Source organism: Haliaeetus albicilla, chromosome 24 (assembly GCF_947461875.1).
Source record: "Haliaeetus albicilla chromosome 24, bHalAlb1.1, whole genome shotgun sequence".
Lineage (NCBI taxonomy): Eukaryota > Metazoa > Chordata > Aves > Accipitriformes > Accipitridae > Haliaeetus > Haliaeetus albicilla.
In genome coordinates, this window is record NC_091506.1 from 2,414,172 (window position 1) to 2,437,706 (window position 23,535).

The 23,535-nt window shown below is 41.3% G+C and overlaps 1 protein-coding gene across 11 annotated transcripts in view; it reads right to left on the reverse strand.

Moving 5' to 3' along the window:
* Window positions 1-23,535, reverse strand: part of ITPR1 (inositol 1,4,5-trisphosphate receptor type 1) — a 186,213-nt gene that overhangs the window by 154,145 nt on the left and 8,533 nt on the right. For all 11 annotated transcript variants that reach the window (XM_069811782.1, XM_069811791.1, XM_069811789.1 and 8 more), the window contains 2 exons: window positions 11,461-11,568; window positions 7,596-7,666 (listed from right to left, as the gene is read on the reverse strand). In XM_069811782.1, the coding sequence (XP_069667883.1) occupies window positions 7,596-7,666; window positions 11,461-11,552 (163 nt within the window). In that variant the 5' untranslated portion in view covers window positions 11,553-11,568. The remainder of the gene's footprint in view (window positions 1-7,595; window positions 7,667-11,460; window positions 11,569-23,535) is intronic.

Genomic DNA, 23,535 nt, shown 5'->3' on the forward strand with positions numbered 1-23,535 from the left:
CAACTTTCTATTTCAAAGGGGCTTTGCTCTGCCTTCATCTAGATGCAAAACATCCAAGATGAAAGCACTTTAAAACCAGAAGTTGGCAGACAGCTGTTTGACCACAGTACTCTCAGTACAGACCAGCATGCAAACACAACCCAGCCAATCTTCACAGCCTGTGCCTTGTATTCCAAACAGACCCAGCTCCTCTACTTGTTCAGTATTGACAATTTTTTTACACCAAGTTAAACAGACCCTCCCGTAATCTGTGCCACACAGACCTTTCCCATTACGGTCTTGGCACCACATCACTAGACCCACGCTAAACCATATCAATTAAATCAATAATTATTTAGCCAGTCATTTATTCACTATTTCAGCAAAGCACATCAGCATCATGGAGTTGGGATGTCTTTAGGATGTCCTGGTGCTTCAGCATGCATATCTACCAAACAGACTACAAACCTGACTTGCTTAATAGGCCAGTAAGGAACCACACTGCAATAGATGTGGCAAATTAAATAAACCCAGCTTTCCGATTCACTCTCCATGACCCAAAAACCCAAAAGCTTCCCTTTGATTCCTGCATCCAATCACTACCGGATTTCAAAGCAATGCAAGCTACTTTTGCACATTTAAATAATAAACTATAGGACACAGCAGCTACACAAGTGAGAGTATAACACCTATTCTCTAACTGTGCTCATAAGGGGAAAGCTCCAGTACCTCCTCTGCTCGCTAACATGGCAAGCCATGTAAGTAATTACCATTGATGAACCTGGCACTACCACAAAACCTGTGGTTAAAAATGTCTGGAGATAAGGTGTTCATGATGTCGCTCTGAAGTCACCAGAGAAGACAGCGTACATTGCCTACCGCCTGAGCTGCAGAAAGAAAGGAGGCTTGGGAGCGCTCATGTACGTGATGCATCAACTCTTGATTAGGACTCCCTCTCTCCCAGGGTTTTCCAAGCTTTAGCAGATACAAAGCACATTTGTCTGTTTGAAAATGCAACACTTCTGACCTTTCAGTTTTTCTGAAATACCTAAATGCCACAGTGACAATTGTCTGTAACATCTGCTTGTATGTAGGATGCAGTGGGCTAAAGATTCACATTTTAGAGACAGTGCTCAGGATTTCTTCATCGTATAAAGGGCATCAAATTCAAATGCGTACTAGCAGTTGGCAGTTTTCTAGTACAGTTCTATAAATACTTAGAATCATACTAAAGGATTCCTCATCAAGGCAGTGAAAAATGTATTTTGGATATTATAACTATATCCTAATTCAGCAAGATTGAAAGATTCTGCCTACACAAAATGGCCAATGCTTCAATTTTAAATAAAGAAATTACAGGCACAGCATTAGACTGTATTTTTATCATTTTTCTCTCCCATCGTGCCAACCGTAAAGTTTCTTTTGATTTTACACTAAACCATGATCTTGGTACCCTTTTTGAAAAGGGACTAAGAAACATGATTTTTTCTTTTTATGGCATTTGGCTCTTAATAAATCAAAGAAATTAATTAAGTAGGTGTTTACTATTGTTGCCCCACTTCCTACTTCTGGTATTCAGCGAGTGCATTTTAGTCTGTCTTGGACATCTCAAAACTGAAAAGGAGTCACTTTTCTATTGCAAACAATTTATTTCTCTTCAAGGTCACCGTGCTAAGCTTTGAACTTAGCACTCAAGCACTCTCAAAAGTTCTGCGTCCTACATGAAAAATGAATCGTGCTATTTTATCTGCTAATATATGGTTATCAGAGAGAAGAAAGCCATATTTAGACATCAGTTTAAATATTCCTTAAAAGAATCTAGGCACTTAATTGATATATCCAAAGATTTCACCAGCATTAGAAACCCCATGTTCAAAGAGAAAAAGGAGCCTAAACTTGGCCATGCAGCTCAGGTCTAACACCTTTCTTCTTCTCACCATCATTCCAGGAATATGCCCTTAACCCTCTGCAAAACACCCACTTGAACTCATCTAATATATGCAGAAAGTCACACAATTCAGACTATTTCACATCAAAGTTAAAAAAGCAACCTAAGCTGATATAATCACTTTCACCAGAGTAGATTTGGAAAAGTATGCACGGAGAGCATATGGAGAGCAATACGATTTGAGGCTACACAGTTATCTGAAGCTGAACACATGATACGTAAAGGCTTATACTGCAAAAAATTCTCCTTGATGAGTACAAGGGACGGCACTGAACTACCTTACTGCCTAGAAAGTGCACTTCTATATGCTGCTAATATTTTTCCAAAACTAACAGGCAGAGGGATCTGGGTATTTGTTTTAGTTTGTTTTTTAATATTCTGAAGTGTTTGGGAAAACCATGTATGTGACCCTTCAACTGAAAACTCCCTTAATCTCAGTTCTAATGCCAAACTATAAACAAGCCTGCATTGGCTAAATAAGGCTAAATAATCCTGTATGTATGCAACACAACTCCACAGCCTCTATCAGTGCTGCATAAATTATATGGTTTCCTTTAAACTAAACAAAGCAGTAGTGTATAGGCTTCAGGTCATTGATGGCAAAGCTATGAAGAACAAAACGTGCCTCAAAACATTTCTGTTAAGGAGAAGCATACTGACTTTCATCAATGCTGAGCACAGTGCGAATTTAAGAGTAATCCATCAAAAGAACTGTGGCATGTATGCAGGTAATTTTTTTATATGCATATATATTTATATATTAAAGCTTCTTTGTAGTGCCCAGGTAGTTTCTTCTGTTGAAGATGAACCTGCAGTTCAAAGACAGAGACCCTCAGTGCTAGCCCCTAACACCATCAGACAAACCTAACCAAAGGCTTTGTGAAGGCAATATTCAGAAAGAGAATACAGTATGGATTAGGATCAAAAGAACAAACAGAATTTGAACTATTCATCTTCTGCTTCACCATGAGGGTATTTTAAGTCTAAGATATGGGTTCATTCCTTGAACATCTTGCCAAAAAAAGAGTGTTGCCCAGCAACTACTAAAACAATGTTCTGGAAGGAGGTAGCTGCTGGACAAATTAACCCAGTAAATGCCCTTTTCCCCTGCATTTCATGCAGCTATTGCAAAGCTTCTGGATCCCTGGCAGACAGATATGCATCCCAAATAAAGAGCTGTAAGGAATTTCCTGAGAAGGCTGTCAGACAGACTGTTTTGGTGTAGTAGCAGTGTCTTGCATTAAGCAAACACATTTGGCTTTGCACAGCGCTAAGTTCCAATACAAACTGAACACAAATAAAACCTCTGCAAAAGCACATACAAACTAATAGAGCACAGAAGCAGCAGCTAAAGCACAAAATTATCAGCCTTGGGCTCTGCTTCAGCGTTGCCACTATTGCTACGTCTGACTTTAATCTGCAAAATAGCTATCCGTCTCTGTGCATTTAAGTACGAAACACGGGTGCTTTTAGCCTAGCTAGAGGGTCAGCTGTAGTTCATACTTTCCCCATAAACCCATGCATATTAAAAGGATGTTCATTTATAGTCACTATTCAGATGCACACTCATACTGGAAGATGGCAATTAGAGCAGCGATTCCAGCTTTATAAAATACATAAAATGTTTTTTTGTTGTTGTTCAAAGCAGTGCAGATAACCAAGGAACTGTCACACTCTTCCTTTTTTTGGAGACTTGTACAACTAGCATTTTTTCCAGGAATCTCATCTGTACACAGTATATTCAGACCAGTCAAGTAAAATACTCTTTTGCAAGAATTTTCATACTAACATTTTTAAAAAGAAACACCCTAATGAATGTACTCTTAAGTCTTAATGTTTTGCAAGGCAGTATTAGAGGACTTTTGAACTAGTTGGAGCTGAAAACATGAAGGGCCAGAGAAACACTGTACTTGAAGAAAAAAACCCATACACTCAAACCACCATATTTAAAGTGCATTCAGAATGCCAGAACAACAAAAAAAAAAATCCACTGAAATCTCACAGACCATCATTACCACCCAACCTCAAACCACTAACTTCAGGTGCTATCTACTTCTGATTGGGATGGGAAAAAGGAAGGAAAAAAAGAAAATCAGCCTTCACACCCTCAAGTGATCAAACTAATATTTTAGAGACCTAGAGGCACAACAGCATTTAATACGTGAAATAACTACTGGTAAACACTCATAGTAACTTGAGGGTGCTGGACTAAAACCTTCCTTTACAGTTCTTTCCAACTCTGGCACTTCAGTTTTTCCCATCTAATACACCCTCTGAATTTTATTTTTTTAGTGTCTCATTTACACTTCTACGCCGCATTCCAAATCTTACCTGAACGCTATCCCATCTTACTCTCAGCTTCCTCTTGCACTTCATCCCTTTCAGGGCTCCACCACCACCAGATTAATGTCAGCCTACTTTTTCCACAACTTTTGTCAACAAAGCAAGCCCTCGTGTCCTCAGGATACCTCTGCACGTTCTCCTCCAAGCAGACTGAAAGGCTCTATCGCTCCCATCTCCGACTCCAGTCGTGCCGCTGCAAATCATTCTGTTCAATCCAGTTCATCCAAACACACATCAAGCTTCCCTCACTGAATTTTCCTTAGGACAACTTGAAGCCAACATTTTTAAAAGGAGTGACTTACTAGCACACAAAACCCACCTCCGTTTCAGCTACGAAGTGCTTGCTTTTAGAAATGCATTCCTCAGGCAGGGACTATTTTCACACCACAAGCAGGTTATCAGCGTTTAGTGACAGCATATACTCATGGCTAAGTATTACTGTCAACTGCCTTTCGTACGAGAGGCTGTCTCCAGAAAGAAGGATGGTGCGCACACACCACCACTTCGTGCACAGCAGCTCTGCTGCATTTCAGGGGTCTAAAGTAGAGAGGAAAGTAAAACCACCACCCTCTAGACCAGGGCCTTGCTGCTGCCACAAGATGCAACTGATGAAGTGTAGCCTAGGCAACAGGACTTTTTAAAACCTGAAACACCCATGGCTAAGAAAAAAAGCAGGATGGATTAATTTTGCTACTGGATATATATGCTTTAGTTTCACACTGAATTTTCTTAGAGTCATGTATGCATATCTCAAGCACTGAATCTTGCCTCTAGATATCTCTCACCACTTTGATTAAGCGTGAAAACTATATTTACAACCGTTTTAAATCTGCCCACAGAAGAGAGATCTGCTCAGAGTAGCTTAGGAATACATTTCCTAAAAATACTACCCAAAGAGAGATCCTCAAGACTGGCCACAAAGTCACACGTTCAGTATTCCTCCCAGAAGGTGACTTCAGATTTGACTGACCTGCGTCAGGACACCTTGAAGCACAGATCGTTTGAAAGAGGATTCGCACATAGGTATAAAACAGGTTATAGCATAGAGGCGTTTTTCCAGTACTGTGTAAAGCTATAATGTAAGTCACATTTTATTAATTTTGGTCCCGCTCTAATGAGATTTTCAAAAGTTACTTCTCAGTTACCAGTGCCAGTGTTTTGCGCCTATTTGAATTCAAACCAAGGTCACGCTTCTTCTCAGGCCCTAAACTGCAGTGATCCTATCGGCCGTGATGACTAGAATGGGGTATATGAAACTATTGAACAAGCACAGGCACCACGTACAAAGTTTACTGGAGAGTGGAACATTTCCACATCAGTGTCCACCCCAGGCTGCTACTGTACAAAAGGTATCTTGTGCTACTGATCTACTAATCCGCTGTACCGGTGACACTGCCCAAGGCAATGAAGACTAAATCTCAAGTATGACAAAACTAAATATTGGGACTACTGAATTACATTCATCAGATGCCCACGGTTGCTTTATATCCCAAATGTAAATGCTGTTTGGATAAATGCACCTTAGGGAAGACCTTGTGTTCCATTTGCAAGGGAGGTATTTTTGCAAGGTGTCATAAAAATACCAAGTAAGACTGCAGAGACATGGCTGTAGTTCCTGACCTTGTCAGAGACTTCCCGTGCAACACTGCAAACAAGCCTCTGGGTGCCTTTACTTCGTAATAAAAAAAAAAAGGGGGTATTTTCCATTTGAGTTGAAGATGGTACGATAAACTTCATTATTACTTCTTCTGAACTTATTTATCATGGAAAGCATTTTATCTTAGACTACACTTATAAAGCATGTGTATAAATAACAGAAATGCCTGCTAAAATTTTATGACTTCTGTTGCCTTTTACCATTGAGCATAAACTTCCCCATGAAAGCTGTAGTGAAGTAACTACGAAGGTTGGAAAAGGTTCACGCCATTCTTTCTCCATGTATAAATTATAAGCACTATGAGAACATTTACAATGCCTAACCACAATGTTTTGTGCCAGACAAATGTGTCTCTGTACTTGCAGTCCCTAAATTGTGCTAGCAAGAATTGCCTTTTTCTCATTCTTTTCTCTCTCCCCCTGCCTCCTTCTACACCCAGCAGTCTCAGTCAAACCTGGCTTTATTCTTTCATATGATTTTAACATCAAGAAATGCCTAGAGTCAGGACTCTAGTTCACATAAAACCATTGTTGTTGTTCTGGAGAGCTTAACGTTGAATGCTAAAACTTCCCCAGGTTGCCTCTTTAGTATCTGAATAATCAGCTATTTAGTTTTCCAGTAAAAAGGGAGAAAAACCAACAAGAACTCACAGACTTCAGCAATATTCTAAAAAGAGAGTTTCATTATATGAGACATCTTCGTGTCATGGCAAAAAAAACCCCAAAAAACCCCAAACAGCAGCATATAAAACTAGCAGTACAGAAGGTATATGATTTTCAAGGGCGATCACCTGCAGTCCTGGCCAAACGTGGATAGAATTATGGTTAATTCTGAGCCCCTGATAAAGGCAAAGCATAACCAAGGAAACAAGATTCATCCAACAAAGAAACAAGACAAACAGTTGCTGCTACATCTGAGAACAGCAGTAAAAGGTAGATCGAATTTTTAGAATATTTGGCTGAGCTATCCTTTGGGTAAAAGATGCAACCAAGGGGGGAAGGGAAAAAACAAAAAGAGATAATTTAAGAAGGTTTTTCCAGGCAAAATCCCAGTTAGTGCTTCTCTTCCTGCTTGAGATTTTTCTTAAACAAATCAGCCTTAGCCAAACTGTGCAAAGAAGTAGGCATTAATTTCTTATCACTAAGCAAAAGTTTCCTGGCAGAATGGAAAGCCAAGTCAAACCTAGTTAATATCGAATGAGGTTAAACAACAACAGTTGTTACAAACATTTGCTCCTTTTCATTTTCCTCTTCTCTGAAATAGGTTTGGTACTGGGTAACCAAATAGCATGTATGGAGAAAAAGAAATGAAACTTACAGGGACCCTGTTCTGAAAAGTTATGAAACAGTTCTGAAAGCCAACCTTAACTGGCAACCCCATCTCTACCCCTCACAAACCATTCTAAGTCCCACAATTCACTTCACATAGACATTCACACTTTTATATATATATGTTTTCTTTTTTTTTTTTCCCTCATGAGTTGCCGTTCACGGAAGAAGATGACAATATATGTTTGGGGTTTTTTTTTCCTCATGAGTTGCCCTTCACAGAAGAAGATGACACTAAAATATTCTATAGAAAGCATGGAGGTCAAAAATAGTTACACGATTGCACAAAATGAAGGACAATTTCTAACCAGAAGGGTAATAAGCTGCCTAACAAACTTACCTCTGAATTTTTTGGGTGGGTTGTTAAGATCTCCTGCTTCTGGCTGTACAACACACCGATCATCCACAAGGCTGCAAAGAAATGAGAGGTAAAGTGAGATTCTATTCCCTCGCAATTGCTTACATCCTTGTTATCAAAACCAGAGTCGTTTATTTGCAATGTTTTATCCGAGTGGCCACTTCAGCAGAAGACATTCCCCAAATGCCAACTTATGCCAAATCCTTCTAAGAAGCATGCAGCTAATTTTTACTGTTGCCCAGAGCTATGCTCCTGGATAGGTGGGACAATAAATAAGTCATTGCTCCTGTATACTGCATCATCTTTATGTCCCCTCCTTGAGGTGCAGACAGAACAGCCCATATTCTAGTTAGGTGAGAGACAACCTTAGAACAATTATTGCCTCTTGGACAGATTTGAATAACGTTGCAAATGGGTTTATAGGAAGGGTAGAGAACAGGAAAATATGACGACTATGCAAACTGGACACTGACCCTATGACCCCTCAAGTATTAAGAAAAGGCAGAAACAGGAACTGCCACAATAAAAATTGACTCCCAAGAGAAAGGAAGGCGTAAATATACCCTCCTGCTCACCAGTCACAAACACGAGATAAGTCAAAGGATCAAACTAACCTCCTCCTGTTCTACCAGGAAGGAGGTGAATTGGACAAGTGAACCCAAGAGATTCCAATAGGGAATGCCAGGACAGAGCTTCCTGTGAATACACATGAGCAAAAAACCCACAGGGTCAATTCAAATCCCACAAAATAAAAAAAAACAGTTAAGATGCACCTGTCCCCACTGCTCTGCCCTTAGCACACTTTGGATCAACATGGAATCACGCTTTTATCAAACACTATTTCCAAATTGTGAAAATGCAACTGTAACCAAATACTCTGTAGTTTCTGATTTGATCCTAAATGACTCAATTTGGCCCCTTAAAACCAATCTGTCAAAGAGGCCTTCTACCCAAAAGTAGAAAGTAAAACTCCAAGCTCTTAAAGGTTTGAGAGGTCCATTCTCATGCAGAATCAACTTGAGAAAGATTGAGACCTAGAATATGAGAGTTGTTCCTTGCAGAGGCTGGTTACATGCAGGGAGCATCTTGAGACAACAATTATGGAAAATAATGAAGTGCATAAAAATTAAGAGATCAGAGAGACTAAGTGGACTCAACAGTTCTATGCATCTAAAATTTGCATATGCAAACATTCAGAGTAAATTGCTTTTTCCCCATGGATTTTCTCCCTATTCAGTATTATATATACATATATGTGCTCCAACAAGAATGGTAGTATTAATATTTGAGCTGACTGAAACACCTGCTTCTAGTAAACAAAGGGCCAAAAAAATATCAAGTCAAATGGGTTACTCTGATCATCCCCCACAGAGATAATCTCAGTGCAATATATCCCTCTTATCCTGAGATTAAATTGAAAGTAAAGAGGAACTTCCCAAACTACTAAGAAAAAAATTTTACAGGGTGAAAAACACAAAAGAGGATATATTGTACACCGGTAATCATAATGATGACAGCACTGAGTTTGGGAAACAGCAAGAGTAAAGTCCTGATTAAGCAACAGTCATGTCATAGGAATATTAAATAGGAACACTCTTCAAAGATTTAGAACAACGTTAGAATGTATAGTGGTATCTGCTTCTCAACCTTCATTAACCACATGAACAAGTCATTACACATTGTTATGACATAAGACTGTCAAAACTCCACATGGTATAGAGTACAGTTAAACTGAATCTTTCCTTTTGCTTCTTTAATTTTCTCCAGGACAAAGGCTAAATTAAATATGGGACAAAACTAATTTGATTATGAAGGCTTATTAAGATGATAATGCATTTCATGTTTCATATAGCAATTGGGATTTCTGGCTTAAATTAGGCTCAGAAGATGTGTGGCCATTATATAATGCAGTTACCTTAAAACAGTACTAATCAAATCAAAGAGGATGCTTGTAACACTAAGGGATCTTTAGAAGTGCCATAAGAACATCTCATCAAGCCTAGAAAACACATGTGCTTGGGGCCTGTAACGTCTAAAAGGACTACCCATGGTGAAAAATATCTGCTCAGCAATGCCATAAAAAGCCACAGCCACCGCATAATGTTCATCATGCACTGTATGGGATTAAACATAACATAACAACTTTCTACTTGTTCTGGAATTATTTACTGCCAAACTTGCTTCAATACTAGGAAGAAAAAAAAATAGCCAAATGTATAGTATCGCTTAATTCATTTTGCCAGTTTTCAGTAGATAGTATTTGGCCAGTTACACAGCTGATTGAATACTGCAGAGTGTACATGTCATATTTGACGAGTACCTGGGAAATTTGTCAAATACATTCGCCAAATACTATTCAACCAACCCTACTTACTACATCCCTTGCTTTTATCATACCTTCTTTCCCTTCTGGCAGCATCCCATATTTTCTTCTCTTTCCTATAATAGATCATGGTGCATCTTCAGTGTCTGCTTCCTTCTCTGCCCCCTTATTTTCCAGAATCCTAATAGCTAGAGGACTAAACCTACAAGTTAGTTTGGAGTCACTCAGATGAGATTCCAGCCCATCGTTTCCTGCCGAGAGACTTACCAGGATGCTGTCTTTGTACCCTGCTTGGGAGCTCCACTTATCAGATGCATCTGGACAGTAGGCATCAAAAAATTTGCTGTCACTGTACCCACCCTGAGGCCCTTATGGCTACTGGAAATGAGAAAGAGCATGTTGTGTGCGTGCCCACTCACCACATCATCAAGCCTCCTGGTTGCTTCTTTGCTACTCATTCAAGTATTGACGTACCACAGCAATGTGTCATGCATGCTACTTCCCTCCCTCTAATTTCTCACTGCTTCGAAACAAGGTGGCAGATGTGCTCTCTGAGCTTCTCATCCAGCCGCCTGCAAGGTCTTCCAAATCAGCACACAGCTCCTCTGCCAGCTTCTGATGTTTGGAGAGATTTCTCCTCAGCAGCAGTTGAGCAGAATAAAACATAACCTGTCACTCTTCAGAGCTGTATTTCAATTCCACGGCTTTTCTCCGCAAACTCTTCCTTTTCCTATGTGAACGGCTACTTTCTGTTTAATGAAGTAGCATATGCTCCTCACTGCTTAAGAGGCACTCTCCTACAGAGCACCTACTCTGACATCTTTGCAGAAGAAAGCGCAAAGGAGCTCTGTGGGGAAGCACACCGGGGGCAGGAGCCGGCAAGGCACGGCTCCCACCACAGCTCCGGGGTGCTGACCATTGGCAAAGCTGAAGATTCAAAACATGTTCTCCTTTGCCTGGAGAGGAACAATTTTGTTCGTGTGAGAAACCTCAAATACTGTAAGACAAAACTAGTCACAGTGGTTAAGTTAGTGGCGTAGAAATGGTTTGGCTCGGGGCTTCTTCTTTTTATATATACATATTTTTTATTTTTTTTTTAAACTACTTACATTGCCTATGCTACATCCTTTTTTCCAATCAGCAGACTGCACTGCGGCCTATTCATTCCTGACTGGGGAGGGCAGGGAGGGACAGGACGGGACACACGGATGGACACAGGACAGACAACAACATGAAAATCATTTGCTTGCATTCATTCCCTCTACCCACATCTTAACCTGACAAGCTTCTTCCTCCCCACCAAGGACATCAAAACCACACCACAGCCATCAACATGCTCTCCATCCTCCCGACATCTAGCTTGCCATATCAGCCTTAGGCCGTTTTTACATTTAGGGCCAAATCTGTACATAAAGCTACCTTGCTTTACCCAGTATTTCCTGGGAGTCAGGCTCAGGATAGCTAGCTGAGTTCTGCTAGTCCTTCTTATGGATGTTTTTAGTAGAAGAGAACAGCTGTTCTTACCCCAAAGTGCTAATAAATCCATTTGTTGAGCCCTCTGCATAGAGAGAACAAATATCTCCAATATGAAGGAAGCTCGACATCTTGTCAGTCATCTCTGGCTTACTGCCCCTGGAAGAATAAAGCACAACGTTACTATTTATCAGGCAGAATTTCTCGGTACAAGCTACTGGAGGTTACAACAACAGGATCCTTTGCTTTTGTTTGTTCATTTGTTTGAAATACTGAACAAGTCCTTGCACTGGAATTTCAGGTATCAAAGAAAACACAGCATGTCAAAATGCTTGCTTAGAAAAATAAACTAGGGAAAAAAAGGCAGCTACTGGCATCCCCTTCGGTGTGGGAATTTTACGGGGAGCCATATTTGTCCCAACAGATGCTCACAGCCATTTCGGTCCAGGCGTACCGACCCGTTTCATCCCACCTGCGAGAGGGTAAGGGGGAAGAAGAGTGGGCTGCCTCAGTTTAAGACATATTATTTGTACCATCTAAATAACAACACGTTTCTTTGCCAGCTTCTTTGTCAGAATCAAAGGTAGGTTTGAGCATATTTTAAAGGTCCTCTGGTGCGCTGGAGTGGTGCTCGTGGGAATTGTAATGTAAAATATTGACATGATTGATGTCAATACTTTTTGGTCATGTCAAAATATTGACGTTGACCAACACCAGGGTAGCCACCTGCTTACATCTGCAGTCCCAAAGACAGCATTAGGTGAAGACCCACTGAATATGACGGACGACAGATTTTGCATGTAAAAGCTTTAAGATTTTTCAGAGTCAAATACTTTAAACTATGTATGTATCAGGAAGCCAAATCCCTGTGAAAGCAGGAATACTTCAATCCTGTTTTTAAAAAAGATTGCCTAAATGTAACACTGAGGAGACAGACACTTAGGGTTGTCAACTTCCAGGTATTAAGAACTATCCTTATTTTCTTTAAAGCCTCAAATCCCAGACCTAATGATACAGGACGTACCTGCCATTTAAATAAATATAGCAAAGCGAGTTTCTATCTGTCACAGCAACAAAGAGACAGACAAACAACATGAGCCCGGATAAAAAGAAGCCCAACTGAATAGATTTTTCAAAGATGTCTTTTCCAAGGCCATTTACTGTTTTTTTGGAGATCCTCCTAAGCCATGCTTTTTGATCACTGAGTTCAAAACGCTGAAATAGCTTTCTGTGCTTGAGGTTTCAAACAGCAGGCAGTAACGCAGCTCTTCCAAGCTGCTCCTTCTCGCAGGCTGGTGACTGGCTCTGCAAGGCAGCCCTGCCAGCGAACACTGCCCAGGACCAGACTTGCCAGATTTAAGGGAAAATAATTGAAAACACTTTCACCCTCTCCAACATCACATCCAAATCAGTTTTAAATGGTCTGCCACTAGGAGAACTAGGCAGCAGGAAATTACGCTCATTATAGAGCACAGCCCTGACATTGTACAGGGGATAAATATTCTCTTTCACTGAACATTATCTTGTTTACCAAAAGTGTAAGGATCAAGTTTATTAAGCAAGGCTGGAGCTCAACAAGGACAGATTCACGGAGATTTAGAAGCTGATGTTAATAATGCACTGCAGATATGAAAGTGCCAGCAAAAACCTGAAGCTATGCTTTTCTTCTGAAAAGCTGCAAACAGTTATCCCTGCCTCCTCACCACCTCATCACCAAAGTATTTGTGGTGGTGGTAATAATGATAACAACTTTCATTATTATTAGGTCAAAGCACATTATAGACATTCTCATGCCTGTAAATTCCTGTACAATTTGTACAATTAAAAACGAATTCGGGAAAAACAAAAGATAACAGGCCAAGTTCATATGCAGGGTAAAGAAGTCTCAGCTCCTCTGAAATCAAATCTCTGTGCATACAGAAACAAACCATTTGGCTTCAGGTTGCTTGTTTAACGCCAAGTCCTTCAGCCACTGCATATGTTACACAGTCCGTTCTCATTCTCTTTTGATAAGTGGACAGAAAAACATCATTACCTATTTTAAGATACATGCGACAAAACATACAGAAATATGCTGAGTGACTGAATTAGCATCACTAGGAATACAGCTTTCCTCATTTCCTGACTTGGATGTTAACTATGAACTTCATACCAAAAAACTTTTAAGCCCTCAAAATTAAGCTCAGCCCTAAATTAATACAGCCCAAAGAAAAAGATATCTAAGGCAACACGAAATGTCAATACTTCCAAACGACCCCTTTTTACAATGGCATTTAAGGTATCCTCTTTGGGGTGTGAGGGGGATTACTTTACTGGACTACATCCTTTTTCCTTTGGAAGTGGCAGATGCTCACCACAGCTGTTCCCAAAAGAATGTGAAGGTCAAAATTACTGACTTCCATTAGAGAAGAGAAGAATTTTTTCTTGGCAAAAAAAATTATCTCAGACCATTGACCAAAACCAGACCCAAGGGTGGACAATCAAATTTCTGCATTACTTTCCAGAATATAGCCTAAATTATCTTGTATTTTCTTTACTGAGGAAGTTCCCAACATACCATGTCATATACCATTATATTGTAACCCTGACATACCATGATAGTGTAAACCCCTAAAATAAGCCCTTTTGCAATTTATTGATATTTCCATTAGTAAAATGTTTAGCACCTTTACCTATAACCATTATATGGTTATGGGTAACAGAAAGGTAGTTTTAAGTCTGGAAGTAGTTCAGGTACACAGCGTGATGAATTTAATTGCTGCTCTGTTCACCAGATCCTTTGTAAGTTTTTCTGGGCAAGCTCGCAAAGCCATCACTACAAAGTCAGGTTCTTCTTCTGTGCACCTCAGGGTGCAGGCTGCCCGCAGCACCGCTGAACTCCAGCCTCTTCTATCCCGAACAGGAGAGCCATGCTCCTCATGCTTCCTGCTGGTCATCAGCTTTGCTGGAGTTACGGCTTACGAAAGGGTTCATCTGGCTACAATAACCTTATTTAAGGCTTTTCTCAGGCATGCAGTATTTAGCACTTAAGCCCCCACTCATCCCTTTCTTGTATTCCTTTTGAATACTGTTTAAACGCCGATCAGCGGGATGTTTCTCCAACGCAACAGGAGATGCTCGGACGGATCGTGCCTCCGCTGCTCTCACGAAGCACGCTGCCAGTTCCAAGTAGGGTGAGCCTCTTTGTAAAATACCTCTTTATCCTAAGGCTTACCCACAGTCAAAACCGGTATGATGAACACTGTCTACATCTATTACATTCTTTAATAACTGAATACCAAAAGTCAGTCCACTTGACATTTATCTTTAAACATGCTGTTTCTGAGGTTGGCCGGTGCTCAGGAACATGCTGAACTCACAGATGGAGAGAGGGACTAAATGACCCAACAGGCCTCCTTACATACAAGATTTACAAGTAAAGAGAATAATTTCTAAACTGATTTAGCTTACTTCAAAGCTGCTTTCATACTCTCCTCACAAGGGACTTACGACACCTAACAAAATTACTCCACTAATTGATCAATTATTTGCATTAAACACTAAATGATCAGCTACCACGAATTGCTTATTTCCCACCTTTGACGAGGACAACTGGGGCATCTGAGACAAAAAATAGAACTGGAAGGTTTTCAAGAGCAAAATTTCCAGGTACCCAGTTTGAAAAGCTTTTCAAAACAGCTCTGTCAACGCCAGCTGACCACACTAATCCCCTCAAAATCAGACCTCTATGGGCATCTTCAGCTGGAGAACCCAGAAGTTGAGGCTCTAAAAATCTGTCAACCCTGGCACATTTATCCCAAGTTCATAATGCAGGCGGACCACAGGGACTTCAGAGAACAGGTTCCCGCCTGGATACGTCAGCCAAAGCATCCGTGCTTGTCCCCTTGGCCGGGGAGGGGATGCTTCCCTTCCCGCACTGCATTGGCCAAAGACATGAGATGACCACCAGGAGCCCCTGGAAGAGCAGGCAAGGAGGATTCTCACACACGTGCTCAGTACTTGGCTCTTACGGCTAAAAGCACAAGCACGCTGCTCAGTAGTCAAATACAAGAATTACACTGCAATTCATTTATTTTAGATACGCGCCAGTGCCAAGAGCAATCGATTAATACTAGAGGAGGGGACGGCCCTAAGAGAACGTTTGCAGTTATTAATACGCACAATCCCTGTTTTAATGGCATTCCCACATCCACGCAGGAGAGGGGAGTCCTGCAAGAAACCCGTCATGTTCCAGCTGTAACACAGCAGTCTCCTGGACATGAAGCATTGTCATCCTCTTCCACTTAAGCACTGGGGGAGAACAAGATTCCTTCTAGGTAAACCTACTTGAAAAATCAAACATAAGGAAGTACTCTGATAAGGAAACAATAGCAGCATGGCAATACTAGCATACAAGTCTAGCAAAGGTGAGTCAGGTTTCTCCAAGCAATTATTACAATGGTTAACTCAGGTGGCAGCAATATCCACAGCAGCAACACAAGTTTTTAAAACAACATTCTTCTCCCACTAAGCTGAAGACTCTAATTTTGACAGACAGAAAGACAGACTTAATTCTTAAGATGAGAAATGAAATGTGAACTAAAATGGACTGTGCATTGAGAAGTAGGCTATTAGCCACCCATAGACATCAAAAATTACCTGAGAGATGAACACATTCTACAGTATTTTTTAAGCCTTGACAGCTTGAATTTAATTATGTTGGTGATGACTTCCTCATGCATATTATCTATACAAAAGTTAGTGTGGCTTTAAATGTATTTTATATACAGTTTATCTGCACAGGAAAATAAAATCAAGTCTCTGTTTAAGAAGCTACCCCCCAAAATATAAATACAGAAGCCTGCCGAATTTCACGTGAATTGCAAGGTACTGCCTTACAAGTCATTTTGCCAGTCTATAGCTTTGCTCTATGGGACTGCATCTGAAAATGCATTAGCCACATTGAAGCAGCAAATTAAACACAGGAAAACTTTCTATTCACCTCAAGAGTTTTAGGACTTGCCATTCCCCTACTACTCTGTACTGCTTTGGTGAACACAAATCTGTATCACAAGACCGCGAGTTTGGTCTTCTGAGTGAACAGAAAGTCCCATTAACTATGGGGTTCATTTTTGATTATTTTCTTGCTTATATGTTATCTTGTGCATATCCTCAAAACAAGCTGCATTTCATATAGCAAAAGCCAATGAAAAAGAATCAATCTTGCAATGCAAACTAAGCACTTTGACAAGGTTTGTACAAAGCCCTTTACCACCAGCACTACCATTCCTCTCCGAACCAAAGGTGAAGTTCTGCAGACCGTTCCTCATAACTGCTTCCAGTGGCTTTCAGGAAGATTGAAAAGACTCAGTCATATTTTAGGGCACAAGCAGATCATATGCTTAGCCTGATGGCCTTGAATAAGCCCGTATAAGGTTGATATAGTCACTGAAATCCAACTCCGAGACACTTTTCAATCCATTTTCTCATGAAAACACATTTCATAACGGCAGTTAAAGCAGAATTAACAGTGAAAACACTTAGAAATCAAACTGACTGTTAAATATCAAATACCTTAATGAGACAGCTGCTTTTTGAAGATCTCAGAATAGGAAATGCAACTGCTTTGTAAACATCTCAGGCTAATTTCTCCCATCACTCATCTAGATCTTGATGCTAAGTTAGAAAAAACAGGCTTCAGAGCAATGCTGAAAGTTTGCTTTCCTTGAATAGCGGAGTCAAGGCCCCCTTTTGAAGTCCCTCCTTACAGGGACTGTTTGTAACAAGATTTCTGCAGTATGCTATTCCTCATGTCAAGCAATTTAATGCTGAAAGGCTTTTCAGAGAATCTGAAGCTATTTTGCAGATACCGTGTCTCACGTGTCCACTTTGTGTGGGATTTTAATTCTTTAACCTATGACTGAAAATCCTATTTGTAAAATAAACGAGACCAAATATGTCTTATTGCTGACAGTTTGATTTCCAGCAACTGGGATACAAATTACTTAATCTTTTTAAGATGGTTCTAATGATGTTTGTTTTGAGCAAAAAAGCTCCTTGCTGTGCCTTGCAGTCTCATGATGTACTCAGTTCTCTATTATCATATTTTCACTGTGGTTTAGTGCTCAATTAAATAGAGACTGGCAATTTTATATGTACTGTTACAGAAATTGGAGCAGCACTTTATCAAAGGTTTTTTCGCTATTTAGGTTGTTTAGGCAAGAATAGAATCTCAAACCGTACTTAACTGCTTCAACTTCATTCCTGCATACAGGAAACACCACAGTGCAAGTTTAATTTTGCTTCACTTTTTAACAGAAAAAAAGATCAGAGTTTAAGAGTAGAGAGACAACAAAAAAGCAAACATAAAGGACTACTTAATGACATAAGCTATTGCCATGCATGTGAAGAACCATCCACAAATTAAAAGATAGCAGTAATATTACATCAAGACTTGATCAACTGAGAATGCACAAGACCAGGTAAGTCAGTGTGTTTGAATCAAATGGAATTGGGTCCTTAATATTTGTAAATCAGGCCAAGCAAGCTAACATTTTTTTAAATGCACCCAAACCTTGGCTCCCTAGATTTAAGTGAAAGTCCAGTTCTTAAAAAATTTGGTAAATCCAAACTTTACAATAAGATTACTTGGCCGGAAATTTGGCCCTATAGGCTTGATCCAGTGTTTCTCCTACATTTCTCTAATGATTTCCATGTTTTTCTGGATAACACCCACCCAGCATTCTGTATCTATTTTTACAGGTGCATCTAACTTTTTAAAAACTGAGACCAAAACCTGATGTTTCCCATTCTTATTTCAACAACAACAAAAAAGGCCGTTTCCTCCCTGAGGGCTGTGAGAAAGATTCATAAGAATCCCATTAAAACAGCCAAAGCAAGGAGGAAGTGCTCTATTTAAAAGATCATCTAGTGAATAATCACTCTTCTGGGGCTGCAGGACGAAGTGCTGTCATTTGCAAAGCTTCTGACTTAGCAAATCTAAAAGCAGCTCTTTGCACACACCAAGGAAAGACAAATACAACAGATTTTGGGTAGCAGAGCACAGGCAGCTGGGGTAAGTGCCACGCACTGAGCGGGCCATCTCAGGGAGGTTCGTTCACTCCTCAGCTGAGCACCAAGTCAACAGCAGAGCCAAATTCTGCAGTTTCTCAACCACCAATGCTGTTCGTAGCATGTGGAAAACAACAGCAGCACAGGGGACCCATAGCCACGCCGTCTCGAACGTCGGGATCCTCACCCTCGCACACTTGCAGTGGGAGGCAGCTCAGGAATTGCATTAGGTTTTGAGAGGGTTCAGCACTGCTAATTTTATGCACATTTTAGAGATTACACATTAAAAAAAATATCAGCATGGTACGTTTATCTACCACATGATCTTGTCTTCCATTTAACTGCAACCTTTCATGTCCAGGAGCCTGCTATCTGCCGACAAATTGTCATTTGATGAACCGTTAGATTAAAGAGGAGAAATGCACTTTCTCAGAGAAAGTATTTTTCCTCCTAACGCTTATAACGCAGCAGATATTTCTATGGTTTGCAGTCTGAGCAGGCAAGATGGAGGGTGTGGGAGAGGAGAAGGAGGGAGCAGCACAGCGCTACGACTTTCTCAAGGACACGCAGTGGGTCAGACTCAGAGCCCAGATTTGAATCCAGGTCTCCTGAATCCCCATCCACCGGTCCACACTGCCCCTCTTCTCCCAGGAGGAAAATCAGTCTCATTGCACATCTAATCAAGCATACATTTCCCCCTTTTCTCGAAGGAAGTTGGAAGAGGCGTGTAAATTCATATACAGCAAGATGATGGCCAAGTTAATTATGTTCTATTCATACTATATGCCACTCCACAGATAAATTTTTTAATTTTTTTACTATATCAATGACAAAGTTATTTAGAAGTTACCATTTCATAGGTGCAACAAAAGTCAGTTTAAGAAAAAGGGACAGATTAAGTAACTCATTTTGTTAACTTAAACCTCAATAAATCCCCAATGCAGGAAAGCAAACATGCACAACATCCTTTTCTCCTCAGGAAGAGCACCTGCATTTTTTTTTATCTGGCCAGTGCAACCAGACGAGCTAGTTACAGAAAATTCAGGTTGAAAGTAACATACTCATAACAATGCGCTAGGCAGAAGTTACACTTTGACAGCAGCATCTTATACAGCAGCCATCAGACTGATGTAAGAAACACAACTGATGGATCCTATTGACAGGCATCTGCAGAAAGCTGAAAAAAGAAAAATCTATTAGAGATACACTGTCAGGAGAAAAAAACCTTTTTTTGTTTCAAACGAAGTATGACCTGACAGCATCTTTTTAATCCCATTAAAAGTAAGAAGCACTTACTGAAGTTGGTACTTACTGAAGTTTGTACTTGCTGGCTCTAACCCTGATGGGAGAAGGCAGCTTAGACGTCAGCCTCTGGATGAGGCCCCTACAAGCACACAATGTTTTCCAGCATATTTCTATTAGAGGGAGAGAGTTGGAACACGCCAAAAGAACCAGGGCAACCAACGTCATGGGGAAAGAGAGCAAGCTTGATTTGTAACACCAACTGGAGTTTGGCCAAGGAAGAAAAATGACCAGGAAAGAAGAGGGTACAGAACAGTTCCAATTTCATTTTGCATGGCCACGTATCTAATGAGGCTTCACCACAGAATGGGCTCTCTCCTACAGCGTTCCTCGCATCAAGCTTCCAAGCTTCCTTCCTCACAAGATACACACTCTTTAGCAAATGCAATACTCCCTAAATCTACCAAAGTATTGTCCTTCTGTCTGCCCGTCTCACTAGCCTTCATCCACCTGCGTCTGCTCATCTCCCTCTGACCCCACTGGCCCAACACGTTCACCCTTCCCGTGCCCTACACCTCCCATTTCTCCCTTCGCCAATACTGCACCTTGGTGGAGGTTCTCTGGCCTCCATGGTGGCACCGCTGTCGTTTTCCACGACTGGGCTTTGCTGGATGTCTCCTGGTAGCTTGGGGTCTCCACCGGCAAATGAAGTTAACGCTTTTCTTCCACGAGCAAGTCTCTCCTATTGAAGGCTTCTAAGTCTTCACTCGTCTTCCAGATGCAGCAACCCTGACAAGGGTAAGCTCGCTGCTCTTCCCTCCTAGACACCTCAGCAGGCACCTGGGTCTGCAGGCTAAAACCTAAGCGCCTGGGACAACCAGCCGAAGAGGAGGAGCCACTGCCGGCACATGATGAGCACGTGTGGAGAACCACTGGTGGCCAGGGGACCTACTTTGAGCCCTGCTGATCTAAAAACACCCGATGGGCTGGGCTCCTTTACAGATGAAGGCTCCAGCTCCCAGGTTGACTTGTACGTGTTGGCCCCCCCAACAGTAATTTTCTAGAATGCAAGCACGAGCCGTTCTTCTGAAGCAAAGGTTCAAAATACTGCGCCACCTTATCTCATAAAGAGCATTAGCAACTGAATCTACTTAACCCTTACAGAGAGAGGAGCGGCCAAGGATTGCAGAGGTTTTTTAATCATAAGTTTTCAATTAACCCTTTAGATCAAGCATCATCAGCCAACTCAGCTACGCGTCCACCTTTGTGTCCATGCGTCTCTTCTCGGAGTGGGATGCAGACAGGACATATCAGACTGCAATCAAAACCTTTTTCTTCAGAACTTCTTGGCAGATTTCTGAATTTCTGAAGCGGACAGGATGGGCCAAGGCACAAAAGAAATGTCTGTAAAAGTTTCATATCAAACTGCTACTAAACAATTCCCATAAATTAAAAAAGAAAAGCCACAGCCTTTTGGCAGTAGCCATTTTTCGGCCTACTGTGATGAGAAATTTCTTACATGAAATCACCATCTTCTAACTGCAGCCATCAAGCATGTGGCAGGGATGAGGAGAGAATGAACAGTTTATGCACATCATCACATTTGGATCCAGTACCCAACCCCCCTTTCCTCATAGCTTAGCATCAGATTACTCCAAAAGCAGAAACATTATCTAACATCCTAAACCAGAAATTTGCTTCATCTGGAATTCAGTTTTCTCAGAGCTATTCACCATCCTTTGATAACCTGTTCAGCTGAACGGTCAGTGAGATACGAACACTCAGCTTTCTGCAACAATCCTCACGTTGGCACTCTGGCACGTGAGGATGCAGTTACATTGCCACAAGCCGTAAATCAACTAAATAACACACGCTTCCATGCACATTTCTAACACATTTTTCTCTCTAGAGGGTTAACTTGCTCAGATCTGAAGTGACATTTTATTCTCCATACAACACTGTTAGGAAAGAAAAAGGAGTTCTGATCTAAGTTTTGATAGGCTTAACCAAAACCACAACTATGAAAATGAAACTCGTCTGAGTTCAGAATCCACAACTGAATTTTGGAGCTTTCCTCATTTGAATTACAGTTCCCATAGTTTTCATTTTATCTTTAATCTTTTTCCCCCAAAGGAATTTGGTCCCATAAAACACAACTGCTCTGAAGACTTGGAAAGGTACTTTCTCAACAGGTACAGAACAAGCAAGAATAACACACGCTTCCTGCGGTTGCCTCTGCCCATGAGCAGTTGCAGCACCCTGGAAAGAGGGTTCTGCCTCCATACCCAGCCCCTGTCCATCCCTGCCAAGACAGAGAACCAGGCAGTAATTGCTGTAGCGCTTTTGTAGTCCCCGTTGGGAACAGAAATCAGAAAGGAATACTGAGCCAGAACAAAGCTTGTGCTGTTTGGCATCCTGTCTCCCGCAGCAGCCTCTGGGAGATGCGCAGCAGAAGAGCACAGGAATCATTTTGAATTGCTATGGACACAGATGGGATCCAGCTTAGCAGCCCAGAGATACTGTCCGCTAGCTTTTCAAGTCTTCTCCTTTACAGCACCCAGTAAAGCAGTATCTACCTGTACCCAGCATAGGCCATTATATGAAACTGCTCAATGGCTTTTAACTCATCTTCTGTATTATCACACAAAAAAAGCAGAAAAAAGGCTCGAGGCTACTGAAGCAACAGAAACTAGCGAAGGTGCTATCTCAGCAGCAGAAGAAACTAATTTGGAGTGTACTGTAAGGCAGATTTTTATGAAACTGGATTAATACCGCGGTTGCATTGTGACAGAAATGTTACATTTACGTAACTTTCTAGCAGCACACCATTTTCTACCTCTAAACCCCTCTGGTCTCCATAAGCTGCTTTGGTGAAGCTGCCTTCCCTCACACTCACCCACGGGCGAGCGAGCAGCTCGTCTACCAGCTACTACAGAGCCACTACCCTTATCCCACCTCCCACGGGATCTTGAGACTGCTCCCGTCTTCAAGACATAATCCTACAACTATCTTGTATTTATGGGGTAATAATGTCTCAAAGACTCCCAGTATTCTCTGCAACTTGACACATCAGATAGTCCTAAGGAGTACGCTATGCACTGAAGAATTACCACGCACAGCATCACAGGGGAACAGCAGAGTCAACAAAACAACCAGAACAGGCTACACCTGCTCTTCTGACTGCTTCATCCAAGGGCAGGCACAAGACAAGAGCTCCAGACACCTGGGTCCTGTTTTACACCTGCTTTATAACACCGAAAAAGACGTTTCACCTCAATACTGTCCATTTCATCAATTTATCAGGAGAGATCAGCTCATCTTACAGGAAGCAGATGAAAGGAGCTTCTGCTTCCAGAATTGGCTTCTGGACCACACCAGTAGCTATTTGATGAACCACCAGGACTGTTACCTTTCCCCAGCACACACACACAGAGTACTGGAGGAGCTGGAAACTTGCTTGCACATTTCATCGAAAATTCGCCACCCTTGCAGGTGACTGGCCCCCTTCTCACACTGCCACACTGTAATAATGCTCATTCAGCATTGCCTCTACAAGAAAAGTTATTATAAAATTAGACCAAGACCTCACACCACACAACAGCAGGACATCATGGTTTGCAAGTCTCTAAGTTGCAATGGCACTTGTGAGCTGCCAGGACTTGAGATTGACTGATGGTGCCATGAATAAGATCACGTCAAACCCCTCGTTCATAACCAGAGACCACAGCTGTCGTTTACACCACCCACCACCCTGTTTATCAGTCCCAGTACACCTCCTTCATCCACCTGTTCTCACCCAGACCTGCAGCTCCAACAGCAGTCACCAAAGAAACG